The sequence below is a fragment of the Colossoma macropomum genome, unplaced genomic scaffold (genome assembly GCF_904425465.1).
Source record: "Colossoma macropomum unplaced genomic scaffold, Colossoma_macropomum, whole genome shotgun sequence".
In the NCBI taxonomy this organism is placed as follows: domain Eukaryota; kingdom Metazoa; phylum Chordata; class Actinopteri; order Characiformes; family Serrasalmidae; genus Colossoma; species Colossoma macropomum.
In genome coordinates, this window is record NW_023494793.1 from 41,183,756 (window position 1) to 41,199,776 (window position 16,021).

General features: G+C 39.2%; 1 protein-coding gene across 1 annotated transcript in view; it reads right to left on the minus strand.

The window, feature by feature from the left end:
• Positions 1-16,021, minus strand: part of tnni3k (TNNI3 interacting kinase) — a 49,753-nt gene that overhangs the window by 32,824 nt on the left and 908 nt on the right. The window contains exons 2-7 of the mRNA XM_036579567.1: positions 14,723-14,831; positions 11,289-11,374; positions 8,066-8,163; positions 6,523-6,633; positions 4,619-4,717; positions 2,469-2,607 (exon numbers count right to left, since the gene is read on the minus strand). Coding sequence (XP_036435460.1) covers positions 2,469-2,607; positions 4,619-4,717; positions 6,523-6,633; positions 8,066-8,163; positions 11,289-11,374; positions 14,723-14,831 — 642 coding nt within the window. The remainder of the gene's footprint in view (positions 1-2,468; positions 2,608-4,618; positions 4,718-6,522; positions 6,634-8,065; positions 8,164-11,288; positions 11,375-14,722; positions 14,832-16,021) is intronic.

Sequence of the window (16,021 nt, forward strand, 5' to 3'; positions counted from 1 at the left end):
TGTAAAATGTAAATAAATGTAAATAAAAACAGAAAGCAATGATTTGCAAAACTCACACCATACTGTCTATTCACAATAGAACATAGAACCATATTTTATTCACAATAGAACATAGAACAAATATCAGGTGTTGAAAGTGAGACATTTTACCACTTCATGAAAAACATGAACTCATTTAAAACTTGTTGGCAGCAACACGTCTCAGTAAAGTTGGGACAGGGCCGTGGCTACCGTTGTGTAGCATCCCCTCTTCTTTTAACGACAGTCTGTGAATGTCTGGGAAGTGAGGAGACCAGTTGCTGGAGTTTTGGGAGAGGAATGTTGTCCCATTCTTGTCTGATGTAGGATTCTAGCTGCTCAACAGTCCTGGACTGCAGGCCGGCCAGTTCAGCACCCGGACTCTTCTTCTGCGAAGCTATGCTGTTGTGATGGATGCAGTATGTGGTTTAGCATCGTCTTGCTGAAATATACAAGGCCTTCCCTGAAAGAGACGCTGTCTGGATGAGAGCACATGTTGTTCTAAAATCTCTATATACTGTTCAGCATTGATGGTGTCTTTCCAGATGTGTAAGCTGCCCACGCCATAGGCACTAATGCAACCCCAGACCATCAGAGATGCAGGCTTTTGAACTGTGCGCTGTTAACAAGCTGGATGGTCCCTCTCCTCTTGAGTCCGCAGGACATGACATCCGTTGTTTCCAAAAAGAATTTAAAATTTTGATTCATCTGACCACAGAACAGTTTTCCATTTTGCCTCAGTCCATTTTAAATGAGCTTTGGCCCAGAAAAGATGGCAGTGTTTCTGAATCGTGTTGACATATGGCTTCTTCTTTGCATGATACAGCTTTAACTTGAATTTGTGGATTGCACAGCAAACTGTGTTCACAGACAATGATATCTGGAATTGTTTCTGAGCCCATGCAGTGATTTCCAGTACAGAATCACGCCTGTTTAATGCAGTGCCGCCTGAGGGGCCGAAGATCACGAGCATCCAATATTGACCGTCTGCCATGTTCCTTGCGTACAGGGATTTCCCCACATTCTCTGAATCTTTTGATGATATTATGTACTGTAGATGGTGGGATATTCAAAGTCGTTGCAATTTTATGTTGACAATTTTTTCGCAGATTGGTAAAGCTCTGATCCTCTTAGCTTCTGAGAGACTCTGCCTCTCTAAAATGCTCTTTTTATACCCAGTCATGTGAGTTAGTTGCAAATTGCTCCTCCAGCTGTTTTTATTAGTACCACTTACTTTTCCAGCCTTTTGTTGCCCCTGTCCCAACTTTGAGATGCCATCAAGTTCAAAATGAGTTCATGTTTTTCATGAAATGGTAAAATATCTCACTTCCAACATCTGATATGTGTTCTATGTTCTACTGTGAATAAAATATGGGTCTATGAGATTTGCAAATCATTGCATTCTGTTTTATTTACATTTTACACAGCGTCCCAACTTTTTTGGAATTGGGGTTGTATTTAATTTCCAGTCAAAACAGCCAGTAGCAAGTAGAAGTTATTAGTTTTTCAGGAGATTAGATATAAAATAATTCACTTGTATAGGAAAGGAGAGAGTCAAAGAAAAACACGTGAAAAAAAACAGGAGTTTCAAAAACTGTTCAAAAATGGATTAAAAGCTACAGAGAAAATGGGCCTCCTAACAACCACCTGGAAGACCTGGTAGACACCAAAACTGCCCCCATCAGATAAACAGCACTTAAAGCTTTCATCTTTGAGAGAGAGGAGAAAATCAAGCTGCTTCAGATCTGAAAACATCCACGGGTGTTTCTGTCCATCCTTCCACGGTGAGAAGACGACTCAGCGCTGTGGGTCTGAAAGGATGTGTAGCTGATCAAGAAGAACCTCACTGAGAAAAGGAGACGGACACATCAAACAAAGAAGCTGAACAATGGACTGACCACCCCAGAGTCCAGACCTCAACACCACTGAATGTGTTTGATTACTTCAGGAAATTATCAACCAGCTTCTAAGACTGAACTTTGGAGGTGTGTCTGCAGATTCTTTGAGAAACTGAAAGCGAGTCTCCTGAAAAAAGTGGAATAAAGGTAAAGAGTGACTCACTGAATATTGAAAAATGTAATATTATATTTAGTTTTCTGTATTTTTCTGTTAAATACATATTTTCTGCATTTTTCCTGAATCTGAAAAATGAAAAACTTGTCTTTAATGTCTGTTTTGACTGGAAATTAAATACATGGTGGTCTTTGACCTTTGCACAGGGCTGTACATCCCCTCACTGGCCACTTTATTGGAAACATCATACAGTTCCACTACAAAGTTTCACAGATTGTAGCCCATCTGTTGCTGCACAGTTTATCAGCCCCCTCTACTGAATGCATCACTGGTCAGATTCTGACCACAGGGAAGCTGCTGATTAGATATTATTTGAGTGGCTGTCCAGTCAACCACCCAAATAACACCAGGTTCAGAGACTCTGTAAGGATTTTTACCATCTGTTTTGCCTCCTTCTTCCATCAGCAGCCGAATGATACCCAGAAAGCCCTTAGCGGCTGCCAGGTGGAGCGGCCGGTCACCAACTTCACCGCTCATGTTCACGTCTGCACCAAACTTCAGCAGCAGCTTACACACCTGCAGTCACAGGTAGGAAAATATACACAACATCTCAGGTGCAAACAATGATTAATTGCTCTTTTAAGCAGTTTCCGTAGCAGCTTTTTGCCCAGACTAAACTACAGGCCAAAGGGAAGGAACATTAAATTGGAATTCCACAGATTTTTCAAAATTTCTGCATAATTAAATGTTTCAGATGTAAACAAAGTCATTCAGAGTGGTTTGATGTAAAGTGCTCCATTCGAGTCAGAATTGTTCACAGTGGTGGTGACGGGAACCAGACACTCAAGAGCTTAATGCCTCTAAAAGCTCCCTCACAGAAAGTTATTACATGAACAAATAATTAAATAGTGCCTTGAATTTACATGATTTAAATGTGTCAAGAAGCCACAAATGAATAAAATCTATAACATGAAGCAGAACCAGTAAACATAAAAAAGCAATTACGTTGATGAAAAAGATCTGTACGACACCACTTGACACATCCGATCATGTAAATTCATGTAACTGTTTCTGAGACATTGGCTCAATCTCATTTCACCCCTCGCCCCAACCTCTTAGCCCCTACCCCTCCGTTTTGCACATTCAGTCCTAGGGGTAGGGTGTCCTGATTCTTGTTGAGATAGAGGGGTGGGGTGAAGTGTTAGGGCTACATGAACCTCCAAAAAGAGGTTTTTCAGGGACTTTTCAGGGAGTGTTATGAGAAAAAAAATGAAAACCAGTAAGGTGGCTGAACAAGAGACCAAAGAAACCCACAAATGTGAGAATTTTCTCTGTTAAAAATTACAATAATCACTGTATTGTCTTATTTTAATGTCGTTTCAGTGTATTATTGTCCTTTTCTCCATAACAAGCATAAAAAAATAGTTTGCTGATGTCGGTAGCTAGCCAATTTCCCGTTCTACCTTAAACGGCGCAGATGTTACATTCTGATGCTACAGGCGTCGGAACTGCTGCTCCATTTGGAACAGGAAAATTCGAACAAGAAGCTGGTGAATATCTGACTTCAGCTTCATATCACTGAAGAATTAGGGGTGGGCGATAATAAATAATTGCCCCCCTCTTTGAAGGCATATGATGCCCTAAATGTAACTAAAGCCCAGCAGTGAGGAGCTGAACTTTACCCTCCTCTGCTGTCACTGCAGACTGGCAGGGTCGCCTACAGAGCAGCGCTAGTAGCTGTGAATGGAGTAATGTACTTTTTGTTTTCATAGGGAAGATTTCAGCCACTACCCCTTGTAACTCAATTCCAAGGGGCAAAGAGACACTCGAAAACAAGGGGTAGAGGTAAAAATAAGAAATGGGATTGGGGCATTGTTTTATAACATTTTTAGAAGAGTTTTGGTCTAAAACATATTTTTACTAATACAAAATACCCCCCCCCCAAAAAACATATTTTTTCAGATTTATCACTATTTTACCATCATCAACATCACATACAAAAACTCAGAAGACACATTTAGGTTCACTGGTGGTTTTGGATAATAAATAAAATTTGTGTTGTAGACATGGCGACCCCTGGTTCCTATCATCACCACTGTAAAGAAACCTGAGTCGATTTCTTCAGAACGGAGCATTTCACACCAAACCACTCTGATTGACATCATTTTTAAAAAATAGACCTGAAAAATAGCTTTAATAAACAGATAGTGTTTGTTTACAGGAGCTTTGAACAGTGCTGGAAAACCCATAATGTAAACAAACAAAATTATCAATTCTCAATTAATGCATAATAGCCTATTTTTCCTGCAGAGCTCTATTTTTGCATCCTGTTGGTGTTTGGAAGCTTTTAATTAGTTTAAAAACAGTGGCAGGGTATGAGCTGAGGGGACTTTATTTCTTTTATTTAGTCATTACATATTCATTTTTCCATCTGAAGTGGACTGAGGTCCCTGAGCATTGGCCCCACTGGGCTGGTCCCACAGCATACACTTTAATCGTTTAATGCTTTAATGCATTTAAAGCATTTAATGTAAATGCAATAATATTCATTTAATAGTAAAAGGAGTGAAGGGAAGGCTCCAGTGACCTGCTCATGGCCGAAGTAGGCTGCTATGTGGAGAGGGGTGAAGAACACAGCGTCCTGGACGTTCACATAGGCGCCGTGTTGCAGGAGAATGTCAACAGCCTTCAAGAAAAAGACCGAAATCTGAGTGTAATCACGTATATGCCACATATACAGTACTATGGAGAAATCTGAGGCATCTGAGTGAATGAGCTGTAAAGCTGTTTATCTGGGCAGGAAACACTGAAAAACAAAATTAAATAATCAAGAGATATTTTAACCATTTCCAGATCTCTCCTTAAGGAAGTCCAATATTTACAGTTACCATCCAATACCTACACGATGGTACAGATTGAGGGTTCCTCATTAAAGAAAATGGTCCTATATAGAACTATGAACACTCAAAGGACTCAAAGGATTAAAGGGTTCTTTGCATCATGAAGGTTCTTCAGATTAATGGCTAATGTGCATGAATGTGCAATAGACGGTTCTAAATGGAACCTTTTTGAAAAGTGTTTTATATAGCACCCAAAACAGTTCTATTGTTACAAGCTTGACACTGTAAGAATGGAAGAACCCTTTTGGGAGCTATATAGAACCCCTTTTTTAAAAAGGTTCTATTTAGAACCATTTTCTTTAATAAAGAGCCCTAGAAGCACCATCTTTTTTAAGAGTGTAGTTTATCTATTTCAGTGGTTTTCAGCCTGTGGGTGGCGGCCCCTCAGTGGTACTGCTATGGGGGCTGTTGGCAGTCATGTTTGTTTTGGATCATATTGGATTCATTTGTCGTGCAAAAATGGCTACAAACAGAAAATTGTAGGATTTATTTTTTGGTGTTTATTATGCGGGGCGATTATATAGTACATCAAAATTAGAAAATGAAATGAATCATATTTATTTGCATTTCAAACGATCTGATCAGTTATAAAATCTGGGGAGCCACGAAAGCCGTTTAATTCAGGATGAATAAAGGTTGGAATCTAGTGTAAGGCGACATTCAATAACTGGACCACAATAGAAAAAAAAAAAGAGAAAGGTAGAATATGTAAAATAAGTTGTTAAATTATTTTTATATTTTACATATTTTCGATGTTTCTGTCATTGTTTGAAATAGAAACAAAGTAAAAAAGTCTGAAATGTCTCAAGTATGTTGACACAGTCATGATGCACACTGAATGTAAATGTATTTGCTTCATTATATTTGAATAGTTTAACCCTCTGGGATCCACAAACTCGCCCTTGCGTCAAATACAATGCCTCTATATGTTTCCCTCTATTTGTGATAACACAGCACAGAAATATGGTTCAAACATTTCCTGAATCTGTGGCGTCGCCCTTTCAATTCCATGTTATCCTGAGATCATACGAGACTCACATCCGGAGTTATGAGCCTATGAAGAGGGGCTGAGATACACGTCATCGGCCTCTCACCATGTGGAACTGGTGGATTCGTGTGTCCGTCCACATTTTGTGTGAACCTGACCAACGGACACTCAGGAGATCACTAAGGGCTGACCATCATGCCAGAAACCCTTAATTCTAAATTTGGTCTACATCGGAGACACATGTGAAATGGCGTGCAGAGAGTTTACAGCTGCTGAAGTTGCTGCAGCGGTTTTAAAAAGTAGTGATGAAGATAACACATGTTGATATGATACATATATGCAAAAGCCTTTAAAGGAGAATTTAAGGAAATCGAGAAAATGTCCTCAGACCCCAGGGGGTTAACAAAACCAAAGAAATAGCTGTAGTCCTGTAAGAGTGTCCAGCTCAGTTTTAGGAGGGATCAAGTCCAGCACAGTGCCCTGCTCTAACCCACCCAGTTCACCCAGTTTAGTAGGAGTGTTTCAGCAAAATCACTGAATGATGCTGACCCCCCCGAAGCTGGACACCCCTGCTGTAAGTGTAATATAAAATGGCGTCCCCACCTCATGATGACCTGCTATTGTGGCTATGTGAAGGGCTGTAAGTGCCCCATAGCCAACCTGCTGGATATCAGCTCCACCATGTAACAGTGCTGTAACCAACTCAGCACTGTCCTGAGAGAAAGAGGGGAATGTAAAAAGAGAGAAAAGGATTTTATGAGAGGGGTCTGGAATTAGTGCACTGGAAAATATGAACATGTCCCAATAATCCAAATGTACACTCTCACTGGCCGCTTTATTAGAAACACCTACCTTGTACTTCCACTCACTGGTCACTTTATTAGAAACACCACCTTGTACTTTTACTCATTGGCCACTTTATTACAAACACCTACCTTGCACTTCCACTCACTGGCCACTTTATTAGAAACACTCACCTTGTATGTCCACTCACTGGCCACTTTATTAGAAACACTTGCCTTGTATGTCCACTCACTGGCCTCTTTATTAGAAACACCCACCTTGTACTACCACTCACTGGCCACTTTATTAGAAACACTTGCCTTGCATGTCCACTCACTGGCCACTTTATTAGAAACACTCGCCTTGTATGTCCACTCACTGGCCACTTTATTAGAAACACCCACCTTGTACTACCACTCACTGGCCACTTTATTAGAAACACTTGCCTTGCATGTCCACTCACTGGCCACTTTATTAGAAACACCTACCTTGAGAATCCACTCACTGGCCACTTTATTAGAAACACCTACCTTGAGAATCCACTCACTGGCCACTTTATTAGAAACACTCGCCTTGTATGTCCACTCACTGGCCACTTTATTAGAAACATTTGCCTTGTATGTCCACTCACTGGCCACTTTATTAGAAACACCCACCTTGTACTACCACTCACTGGCCACTTTATTAGAAACACTTGCCTTGCATGTCCACTCACTGGCCACTTTATTAGAAACACCTACCTTGAGAATCCACTCACTGGCCACTTTATTAGAAACACTTGCCTTGTATGTCCACTCACTGGCCACTTTATTAGAAACACTCGCCTTGTACTACCACTCACTGGTCACTTTATTAGAAACACTCGCCTTGTATGTCCACTCACTGGCCACTTTATTAGAAACACTTGCCTTGTATGTCCACTCACTGGCCACTTTATTAGCAAACACCCACCTTGTACTTCCACTATCTGGCCACTTTATCAGCTAAACAGTATAGGTGCACCATTTGGGTGGTCATTTCTGTGGTCAGAAACTGATCGTTGATGAAGGACTAGAGGATGGCTAACACAAACTATAGCACAAACACCTGCAAAGGAGGGGGTTCTACTAAAGTGGCCAAAGTGTATATGAATGTAATCCATTAATGGATACTGTATCATTCTCTGCTACCTCAAACACAATCTCATATAATCCCTCTGTCACTTTTACAACAATCACACATTTGTACTTTACTACAAATATATTACATATTATATCACAAGTGGATTATTAAATTATACAGGAATAAACCACAGTGAATGCTGCACACAAGCTCTAAAGGTATAAAGGTGTTGTATTTCTGTATTGCTGGATGGAGAGTGTACCTTATAGGCAGCGAGATGCAGAGCAGTGAAGCCGTTCCTGGTCAGTCTGGATGGACGCAGCCCTTTCAGCATCAGCGTCCTGATGTGGGATTTGTTTCCTGTTTAACAAATCAAAGCTATTTTCATAAAAGTGAGAGCCGAGAAGCAACATTTAGCTGAGACGAGTTTAGACGAGTTGAAGCCTTTTTAACATTCCAAACAACATACAGAACATAAAATAGTGTCCTCTCTCACCTCAGATGTAACTGATCAACCAAGACATATTTGGCGTCCGAAGCTTTTTTAGTTTTGTGCTGGAGCTACGAGGCTAATGTAGCTATCAAGTAATGAAAGCTTATATACACCAGTAGGAAACCTTCAGGACCTTCTAGGCCTTTGGAGAAGAATTAATGTGACGTCTGTAATTTTTTGCATATTGAATTTTTATGCTTGTTGAATTTAAACTTTGAAGGTATTGCAGGACTCTTATCATTGTTAAGTTTTGACTGGAAACAGAGGGATTAAAGTCTTAAAATGCCTGATGAAAAATGATCCAATCAAATTTTTTCCTCCGTGGTTACTAGTTAGATATGGCTGATCATTTCTCTCCCATTGGCTAGCACTTCAGGAGCTGGACTGAAGGCCTTACACATTAGCAGTAACCACCAAAATGACTTGGAAATGACAATGAAGTCAAGCAATCATATTATGATTTACAAAGAATGGGATCAATTTTGTGAGAAGGCCTTCCGGAAGTTCTAGTTACAAGCTTTAAAAAAACATGGAATGTAAAATGGAGGTTTATTGGCGAGCTCAAATGATTTCCAGGTATATCCTGATGGAACAGTAAGGTGCTCTTTGGTAACAAGGTTGGATTTCCCAATATTCAAGGTTCACTTCAAACAAAGGCACTCTTATATGTTATGATTAAAGATTAAAATTGCCTTTATTTTCCAGGTAAATCCATGTATACATGTTAAAAAGTCTGGGGCAGAAGAGAGAAAGCTAACTATGGATAGCGTAGCTGCCTTTGCCTTCATCAGGGTCCAATCTCACAAACAAATAAAAGTGTATTTCTGCTTTTTGGCCAACAGGTGACAATCGTTCAAGCTGCCTACACAGCTGACTGACAGACACACCCACAAAGGGAGTCTGTCAAAATAAGAGAACCGAACAAGAACACTAAGGAAAAGGAAAAAAACAGCAAATTATCAGGCTTAACAAACAATTCTATAAAGCTAAAATCTATTTCCTCATTTAACCCAGGGAACTCAGTACTACACTTCTAGACCATGGAACGTTCGCGCAGCTTATCCAGGCCACTTTTCCCTTCAACTCCATAGAAGCCAAAGTGCTTCCATACGCTACCTCAGGGTTCAGCAACATACGGCCCTTTTACTGTCCTGGTACAAATAAAATAATCCTTATTTGCAGCAAAATAAAGCTCTGCTGATCGTCCTAACACAGTTTTAACAGTAAATGGTCTTAAATGCTGCTAATTCACCACCCTATAATCCTGAGGGCTGGCGTGCGGACTGCATGTCACATAGCAATTCAGACAGTCTCACCTAGCTAGTAGCTAGCGAAAAAGCAAAGAGAGGGATTTAAGATGAACATTTGGAGACAAATGGACTTATTCATTTATAAGCAGCGCAGTTGGTTTCCTGGTACGTTAAATCTGCAACGAGAGACCATCAAACACTAAAAAGTTGCGAAGATGAAGTCAGCTTCTCTTCTGAATTTTTCTGTTCCACCTTAAATGGTGCAGCAGTTACATTCTGGAGCCCCAGGCACTATTTAAGGTGGAATGGAAAAATACGAACAAGAAGCTGGTGAATGAGAAGCGACTTCAGCCTCGTAAACCAGTCGAACGTCGAGAGACATTTTATAAGAAACTATTCTACTTTTGAGGAAACGTTTCCTATCGGAGGTGGGAGGAAAGCGGCTATAGCTAAAGCTTAAAGCAGAGCAAAGTAAGTCTGTGTTTTCATTTATATTTTTAGCCTACACTAGGACATCAACGGGGCAGCACGGTGGCGCAGTGGGTAGCGCTGTCGCCTCACAGAAGAAGGGCCTGGGTTCGATTCCCGGCTGGGCGACCAGGGTCATTTCTGTGTGGAGTACCCTCTGGGTACTCCGGTTTCCTCCCACAGTCCAAAGACATGCAGTCAGGCCAATTGGACATGCTAAATTGCCCCTAGGTGTGGTGTGTGTGTGATTGTATATGTATGTATGTCTGTCTGTCTGCCCTGTGATGGACTGGCGACCTGTCCAGGGTGTATCCTGCCTTCCGCCCAATGACAGCTGGGATAGGCTCCAGCACCCCACCGCGACCCAGAAGGATAAGCGGTTTAGATGATGTATGTATGTATGTAGGACATCAACACATATTGGACATAAAATGTTGTGGCTCCCAAAGTGGTTTGATTTTTGTTGAAAGGACAAAATGGCTCTTCTTAACATTTGGGTTGTCGACTCCTGACCTGACCTAGCTTTTAATGCCGGTTGTATTTCTTGCTTATCCAGTTTCAGTCCGGGCGCTGCACTTCCGCACGTCCAAGTTCCGCCTTTTGTGTTCCGTCAACATTATGTTATAAATTAAAATTTAGAAAATCGATTTTTGACATTTGTGAATCAATTCAGAATCGTCCATGTCCGCATCGCGATGCATCTACGAATCGATTTTCCCCTCACCCCTATATCATACTAGAGTCCTACAGGGGCGCTAACAGAAGCTCACATTATCGTAGTGTTTTTCTCTCATTTTTGACCAAGTTTTGACATTTATGTCTGGAACTGAAGGCCTAGCTCTACTGGTCACAGTTTGCCACTGCTACACGCTAATTAGCATGGTGCTAACTGCATGAGTAAATCCTTTCAGACTTGCCTCGAACTGTGTGGAGTAGTTAAGCAATTTGAAATGATTTGTACAGATAACAGTGTTTCACACAGTGTCAGAAACCACATAAGCAAGGCTATTTGAGATCACTGAGCAACTCCACACAGTTTGAGGCGAGTGTGATGATGTAGGCGTGCAGTTAGCGCCATGCTAATTCTTTTTCTTGGCTGACAGGCAACATTTGAGGTTAGCAGAAAAAAAACTGTTTACATTTGATTTATCATGAAACTACTTTCTTGTCTGGCTGATTTAAGGATTCATCTAGGTATTTTATGGCTTCTTTAATGTGCATAACGTAGGCAAACACGGTGAAACTTCACAGGAATCACAGGATTGCTCTCCTACCTCCGCATATGCAGCACAGGTGCAGCAGTGAGAGGCCGTTCTCTGTGCGATAGTTCAGGTTCACTTTGTTGAAGGCTTCGTCTGAGCTGTGTAATTCACAAACCACCACAGGAGAACAGAAAGAGAGACACTGTTATGGCTTGAAAATCCTCTTTTCAGAAGTTCTGTAACTTTAACACAACAGACTCAAAGAAATATGTTTTCTAGGTTTATTTGCTTTGTTCATACTGTTTTATGGAAACAATGGAATGTAATATCCTTCATACTCTGAAAGGGTAGGAATATTTGTCTAAGGCAGGGGTCGGCAACACACGGCTCCGGAGCCGCATATGGCTCTTTTACTGCCCTCTTGTGGCTCCACAGCAGAATCAGATTTGTAGGTAAAAATAAAATAATCCTCCTTTACAGTAAAATAAAGCTCTGCTGATCGTTCAACACAGTTTAACAATAAATGGTCTTAAACGCTGGAGTTAATGTAGAACTGCTAATTCACCCTTTAACCCTGAAGATCAGCGCAGACTGTTGGTTACCATAGCAATGCAGACAACAATCTCACCTAGCTAGTAGCTAACGAAACGGCAAAGAGAGAGATTTCAGACGAACATTGATAATTTGGGAACAAATGGACTTATTTGCATTTATAATCACTCCAGCTGGTTTCCTGATACGTTTAATCTGCAACGAGAAACTGTCAAACTAAACAGTCACAAAGCTGAAGTCAGTTTCTCGTTTGAATGTTCCCGTTCCACCTTAAATGGTGTAGCAGTTACATTCTAGCACCTCAGGCACCATTTAAGATGCAACGGGAAAACTCGAACAAGAAGCTGGAGAATGAGAAGCGACTTCAACCTTGTAAAAAGTTGAACGTTGAGAGACATTTTACAAGAAACTGTTCTACTTTTGAGGAAAAGTTTCCTGCCAGAGATGCGAAAAAAGCAGCTATAGCTGAGCTAAAGATTAAAGCAGAGCAAAGTAAGTCTGAGTTTTTGTTTCTATTTTTTTACCTATATTAGTACATCAGCACATACTGAGACATGTTTACAGCTAAGATGGTAAAATGGAAGTAAAATATTGTGGCTCCCAAGGTGGTTTGATTCTTCTGGCTTTTTCAGGAATAAAAAGCAGCTTTGGCAAGTTTTTTATGCTTTAATTCTGTCAGAAACGCTTTTCATCAGTTTCAGCTATTTAATATTGTTAACTCTGCAAACGCCTGTCTTGGTTTTAAGGTTCTTGTCTGTAGTTTACTCTCATCTCCACTTACTGAGTAAATAAGCAGAGCCCACAAACTAGCAGGGTTACCAGATTTGTCGATTGTGCTAAAGGGACAGTCCATCCAAAATTAAAAATAGAAACATCTCTGCATCTGTTGTGAACTTGCTTCCTACAGTGGTGCCATAAGTCTTGAAAGAATAGTCTTGGGTTTAAGGTCTAGGAAACCCCCATTTGGTCATGTATACTGAAGGTGAGAGGAACTTTTGAAAAACTGCAAGCACTCTTTGAAATGTTTTTTTCTTTTTCCCTGCTAGTTGGCAAATGAAGAAGGAAGCGAGACGTAATGGTGTAATGGAAGACCACATGTGGGACAATTTCCTGTTTTAACATGACACAGAAGCTTGCAATGAGAATAAAATACAGACTTATGCTTTTATAATTTTCAGAATGCATAAGTTGTCCACACAAGTTAGAAATGTACCCATTATGTACCACAATGCGGCAGAGCTTGTCACTGTAGCGAATAAGCTGCTGTGAGGTGAAGTTACAAGTGGACGCATACCAAAACGGTTCTGCTAGGAAATCGAATATCATGTCTGTTTGTATTGGATCCACAATATGGGATCTCTTTATTGGTGGTTACTCCCAATGGCTGTATGTAGTACTTGCGTAATGCATGCTGAATACTGTAGTGAGAGATGGATAAACACTCAATAATTATACAAAATTGTGAACTCTGTCAAACCAGTACAGTAGAGGAATTTCCAAAAAAAGGCCTTAGTTATTGAGATACCCCCACCCAAGGTAGAACAAAGCACAAGCATGTTTTTATGTAACTTTAATATCTCTAGTTTGTGAAATGGATGGCTATATGACAATATTTTACTGCAAAATTGGAGTAACTCCAATATAGTAATAGTAATATTTGGATACTCCCCAAAAGCAGAAATGTGAGTATTAAGGCCTGACTTAAAGGGAGAGTGTCTGCACTATCTTTTATATTTCAGAAAATAAAATTCAGAATGTGGCCAACTTTAGATCGGCTGTGCATAAACGCATACTTTATGTCCCAAAGCAAAGATAACACCAATATATTTGTCCACCATCTATATACAGGCCCTTCAACATGTGAATGACATAGGTAGAAATTTTATATTAAAAGTGTAATGTACACTTTGGTGCCATGAATATAATGATGATGCCAGACACCAAGAAATGTCATTATTTTGATCATAACAACAGTTTTTTGGATTATATACTTCATCTTCATGCATTAACAGCCCTTAATTCCTTCTCAGAACCAACCTGCACTGACCCAGAAAAATACTATAGGGGCCTATTGGTTGAAATGTTTAACACAAAACATAGATTAATACAAATCCTTGAAACAATTGTAATTCAAAGATTTAAGACAAAACAATAAAATAATAGATGTCAACTTTTAGGGGTCTTTGTTCCTCTACTAGTAAGGCTGAAGGACGCAATGCTGCTCTACTGAATACTATACAAAATATATCATAACATAAGCTGGAATGCCCCATTAATTTGAAATGTTTCTGGAAATTTAGCTTCACTATCAGACCTCAGTACTGATAATGTACTATAACTGAAAGTTATTATAGTAGTAAGTATATTGACTCATTTAGCTTTGGGCAGATCAATATGCACTGTCCCTAATTAATAAACAAATAAACAAACCCTCTGGTCACCTAAGTCTTTTATTTATTGTTTATATATCATGGAAAACTGAGTTTTCCTTGCCTTTTTTAAATAAAAGTGTTTGATGTTGTATGTAAACATTGTTAAAGTTTCAAAACATACCATTCACTGCAAAAAAAGTTGTTTTTGTAATTTCACAAAAAACAATATATTTCCACAAAAACTAATGCATTTCCTTCCAAGCTACATCAGTTTTTCTCCACCCATTCACACTCAAGATATAAGCTGTGTTTCAGTCCATTCTGCTTTTTGAATGAGGCACGGCCAATCAGAGCAGAGCTCACATACATGTATCAGTCTTAAAGGCAAAGAAACAAAAACAACCTATTTAATTGTAAAGGAAAAAGAGAGTTGGTAAAACTTAATTATGGTTTTGGTACATAAAACCTCACAAATGGACCTCAAAGTGGAAACTAAAACACAAGAAGAATGTAAGATATGGGCCCTTTAACATCACATTAGCGTGGGGACTGAGCGACTCTGACGCTCCTCCTCAGCCTCACCTGAACACATGCTTTAGCTCGGCCAGCTCCTCCTCTTTGACCCTCAGATCATCCTCCAGCCGCTCAATGATCACTGAGTACGACTCGCTCACTTTCTTCTTCCACTCGTCTGTAGAAAAACCAGCACATACAGAACATTCAGCTATTTCACAGCATGCTTTGAGGGGCGTGTTCTGAGAAACATTTTATCTTAACTGTTACTTAAATAAGTAAAAATCCCTGCAAAGTTTAGCGATCATGAAGCAGCAGTTTGCCTTCAACTCGTAGGAACTTTAAATAATGATTTAATCATTTTCTACTGTGAAAAGACTTTAGTAAAGCTTAAAAAACACAAATAAAACTCAAAGTGCAAATTTGTGCAAAATTATACTGTATTAAATAAATGAATATCAGAGCTCATCTTTGTATTGTTTTCTTCTAAGTGGGCTTCCAAATAAGCCAGGTGTAGTTTTGAATAAAATGCCATCATTACATACAATTCATTGTATAATGTTGTAATAGCCAGGCTAGGTTTCAAAATTAAATGAGATTTACTATTTTTTCTCTGCTACCAAATACAGCATTTTCTGCTGATATTGTCCTGATACTGGGTATCAGACCAGTGCCATCTCTAATCACTTTATATGTCTGGTTATATAATATTATGCCCAGTAGATACTGAATAACTAATAGTAGACACTAAATAATTCATAGTAGTTACTGAAGAATTCATAGTAGATACTAAATAATTCATAATAGATACTGAATAATTTGTAGTGGTTACTGAATAATTAATAGTAGATACTGAAAATTTGCTGATATTGTCCTGTGTCAAATCAGTGTCATCTCTAATAACTATTTATGAGCAACATGTATAGAAACTAGTTACATAATATTAGGCCCAGTAAACATGCCCAGTAGTGAAAAATGTATAGATACTGAATAAATAATAGCAGTGACTGAATAATGTATAATAGCTACTGAATAATTCATAGTTTTATATGAGCAACATGTCTAGAAACAATATGTATAATATTATCTGTGAATAATTAATAGTAAACACTGAATACTTCATAGTAGATACTGAATAATTAATTGTAGATACTGAAAATTTGCTGATATTGTCCTGATACTGGGTATCAGATCAGTGTCATCTCTAATTACTATATATGAACAACATGTCTAGAAACAACATGTAAAATATTATGCCTGAAAAGTGAATATTAGTTACTGAATGATTCATAGTAAACACTGAATATTTCATAGTAGTTACTGAATAACTCATAGTAGATACTGAATAATTCATAGTAAACACTGAAT